The sequence below is a fragment of the Plasmodium gaboni genome, chromosome 14 (assembly GCF_001602025.1).
Source record: "Plasmodium gaboni strain SY75 chromosome 14, whole genome shotgun sequence".
NCBI lineage: Eukaryota > Apicomplexa > Aconoidasida > Haemosporida > Plasmodiidae > Plasmodium > Plasmodium gaboni.
Window position 1 is genome coordinate 2765216 of NC_031494.1, and position 4552 is coordinate 2769767.

The 4552-nt window shown below is 16.5% G+C and overlaps 1 protein-coding gene across 1 annotated transcript; it reads left to right on the top strand.

The window, feature by feature from the left end:
- Nucleotides 1–1679: 1679 nt before the first annotated feature.
- PGSY75_1473900 (hypothetical protein) lies at nucleotides 1680–4208 on the top strand (the record flags this gene model as incomplete). The annotated part of the gene is made up of 1 exon (XM_018788415.1): nucleotides 1680–4208. The coding sequence occupies one exon, from the start codon at nucleotides 1680–1682 to the stop codon at nucleotides 4206–4208; it is 2529 nt and encodes an 842-aa protein (XP_018639787.1).
- Between the last annotated feature and the right edge of the window lie 344 nt (nucleotides 4209–4552).

A 4552-nucleotide genomic window follows, 5' to 3' on the forward strand; every position in this document is an offset into this window, starting at 1 on the left:
CAAAGTTAATTATATATATGTGAATAAATTCATTTTGTAAATTAAAAACATGTATGTAAGTTTTTATATATGTGTAATTCAAAATATTCTTATATATAATATTTTTTTTATTTTAAATTATATCATAAAATTAATTATAGGTATAATAACATAAGGGATTATATACGCATATATCATATATATATATATATATATATATATTTATATATTATATATAATATATATATTTAAATATATATTATATTAAAAATTATATAGAAATATATATATATGTATTATACATATGTTTATATATTTTTCTTGACCATTTTGATTTATATTTAAAGAAAATTATATATCACACAAAAATAATATATATATATATATATATATATATATAATATATTTAAATATATATTATATTAAAAATTATATAGAAATATATTATATGTATTATACATATGTTTATACATTTTTCTTGACCATTTTCATTTATATATAAAGAAAATTATATATCACACAAATATATATATATATATATATATATATACATAATATATATAATATATTCATATATATCATTAGTATAAAGATATATTGACGATTTTTTTTTTTTTTTTTTTTTTTTTTTTCCAATTAAATAAAAAAAATATTAAAATATAATAACCAATAAAATAATACAAAATAAAAATAACCTTATAGGAAGACCGCTATTTTTTATTTTTTATTTTTTGACCAAGAAAAATATAGATATATAATAAATATATTATATTATATTATATTATATTATATTATATATAAATGTTTAAAAAAATATATAATTTTTATACTATACAAATATATATATAAATTAAAAATGGTAAAAAAGTACTAAAAAATTTTTTTTAAAAATAATCGTACAAATATGAAAAGTATTAAAAATAAAATAAAATAAACTATTTATATTAAAATTTTTCTTGAAAATGGATGACAGAAAATATCATTTATAATTCATACATAATGTAATCATTTAAAATTATCTTTATTTACATATAAATATATATATGACATATTTATAGAATTATATATATATTATATTTATTGCTTTATAGAAATGACGTTATTGCATACAAAAATATATATATATATATATAATATATAATATAATAGCTTTAAAAAATTTTATTATATCCCATATAAATTAATATATTATTTGAATTAAAAAAGAATAATAATAATAAAATAATAATATATATATATATTTATTACATGATTTATATATAATTATCAAAACGATATTTTTTTAGCGTTTTTTCTTTATTTAATTATCCCTTTATATTTAAATTTATTATTATAATATATATATATATATATATATATATTTTATATTTATATTATTTATTGTTTATTTTATTTACTATATTTAGGGTTTGGTTTTAATTTTATTTTTATGATTTATTTATTATTTTTTTCCCCTTATTTTTATGCCAAATATATATATATATATATATATATTTATTTATTTATTTATATGTTAAATGATATATTTAAAATGTATAGTATATTTTATATAATATTAAAAATAATTATATATGTTGGTATATATTATATTTTGAGAAATATTGCTTTATTATGCTATAGTATTTTTAACAAGTCTCATAAATATTAAATTATTATTTTATTTTTTTTTCTTTTTGTTTCTCTTCTTTCTATTTGACAAAATGAATAATTATCAAAAGAAGTCCACTGAGGTTGATAAGAAAAATTCAAGAAATGAATTTTGTCAACCTTATAAGACTATTCGAAAGATGCAAATAATTCATCACGTCAGAGAAAATAATAATAATACAAGTGAAAGGATGAATATTGCTTATAATGATATATATAGAGAAGAGAATATAATTTATGAAAAAGAATATACAAAAATTCCTGATAATTTAATATATAATGAGACTGATAAGTTAAATGGTTGCAATAAAATTGGTGCACCTAATAATAACGAATTGAAATGTTTGAATAGAAATAATAATAATGAAGCTTTAATAGTATCTCAGAGCAGTACAAAATATCTGGAAAATTATTTTTCATCATATAATAATAATAATAATATTAATAATAATATTAATAGTAATATTCATAATAATATTCATAATAATATTCATAATAATATTCATAATCATAACCATAACATCATACATAATAACCATTTGTGCTGTAATTGTAAGCACATGTGTTGTATGAATAACCACATAAGATGTATTAATAACCATATTGGTTGTTTTAATCATCATATTGGTTGTCATAATAACCATATTCATTGTAATAATAAAAACATATGTTATTACAATATACATGATAGTAATAACAATATTTTAAAATCTGAAGAAATTGAGCGAAATAAAAATCTAAATCAGACCTTTAATCATCATTGTGGAAATTATCAAAATATGTTACTAAATACGGAATACAATAAAGGTATTGTAGATAATATAAATAAACAAAATGATATAGAAATAAAAAATGAAAAACATCTTGCTCATAATATAAATTTACATGTAAAAAATTATACAAATTATAATATGAAGCATGAAAAAGATTTTATATGTAAGGAAGATATTTCTAAGAACTATAATATAATACAAAAGAATACGAATTTTTTTGCCAGTATGTTAAAGAAAAACGAAACGGATAAGGAAAATATGAATGAAAATAAAAATGGACATAATAATGCTAATGAACATGATAATACAAACAAATATAATAACACAAACGAAGATAATAACACAAAAAAACATAATAACATAAATGAAAATAATAACATAAATGAAAATAATAACATAAATGAAAATAATAACATAAATGAAAATAAAGATGAAAATGCTTGGGAATATTTTAAAGAAGGATCATTTTATAATTTTTCTACAGTATATAATTCAAAACAAAAAAGACCTTATACAAATTATGGAAACCAAATGAAGCATCATCAAAACAAAATGTATAATAATAACAACAACAGTTACTACAATAACAAGAACTATGGAAATAATAACACCAATAATAATAATAATAATATAGGATATATTGAAAAGAACAATATGAATAAGGATAATTGGAATAATAAAGGCCATTTCGATAGGGGGAATATACATAATATTAATTTTAATAACAAAATGGTTAATAATTATAATAATGACAACAAGAATGAATATAATGTTAATTATGACAATAAGAATAAAAAGAGTATACATAAATATAATTACAATAATAATCATTACAATCAAAATGGTTACAAAAAAAATAATTACGATAATCATCGATTTAATAATAATGACAATATTAATGTGAATTCTTTTCATGTAGAAAATGAAGAAAGATATACATTTCCATATTCTTACGACAATAATGTTTTTGAGAATACAAGAAATAACATAGTATCATCATACCCATCAACAAAAACAATTATTAAACAAAATAATAATTATTCAAAAGAAAATAAGGATAAAACAAAAGTAAATGTAAATCATGGAATAAAGAATAGTCGTACAATAAATAAAGAAAAATCTTCAAACATAATTTTTTGTAAATACTGTAATGTAAATGTTGAAGAGGGGAAATTATTAGAACATAACAAGAATGAACATATTATGTGCCCTATAGATGATTGTAATAAGATATACAATATTGACGATATGGAAATTCATTTATTAAATCATATGAAAAATGAGAAGAATGAAATTATTTTAAATGATGCTAAAGAAATACAAAAATGGATTAGTGAAAGGAAAAAAAACTATCCTACCAGAAATAAAATATTAAATAATATGAATAAAAAAGAGTCGAAAGAAAAAAACAAACCAAAATGTTTAATTGAAGAATTATTATTTGAACGATATTGTTCAGCCATAGGAAAGAATTTATATTATAAAAATGAATCTGAGAAATCCATATTTGTTCCTTTATTAAGTAAATTATCTGATAAAAACTATCCAAATATTTATGAAAATACTTATTATAGTATTTCTTCATCAAATAATCAATTCGATGTTCAAAAAAAAAGAAATAACAATTCAAAAACAAAAGAAACAATTGATACATTAAATATTCATAAAAGAACACCATTAATATATCAATTAATGAAAAATGATATTTATACATATGAGAAGAAATTAATGACATCTATTAATTATATAACAAAAAATAAATTCTTTGATGATTCATTTGATAAAAATCAACATATTGAAGAATTATAAAAATTGGTATCTAATGCGACTTGATAAGAATTTTTTTTTTTTTTTTTACCTACTTATATTACTTTTAATTTTTTTTTTTTATTACATGGTTATTGGATTTTAACTTTTTATATCCATAGCTACTTTTTTTTTTTTTTTAATTTAATTGATTTTTGGTTTTACATTATTATAATATATATATATATATATATATATATATATTGTTATATTAGATTATATGTATAATATGCATGTACCTTTTTTATATAAATAAACTGAATAACTGTGTATATTAAAAACTTTAATCAATTATCCTGTACAAAAGGTTTGAATTGCTATATTTTTATTTTAATAAAAATATATAT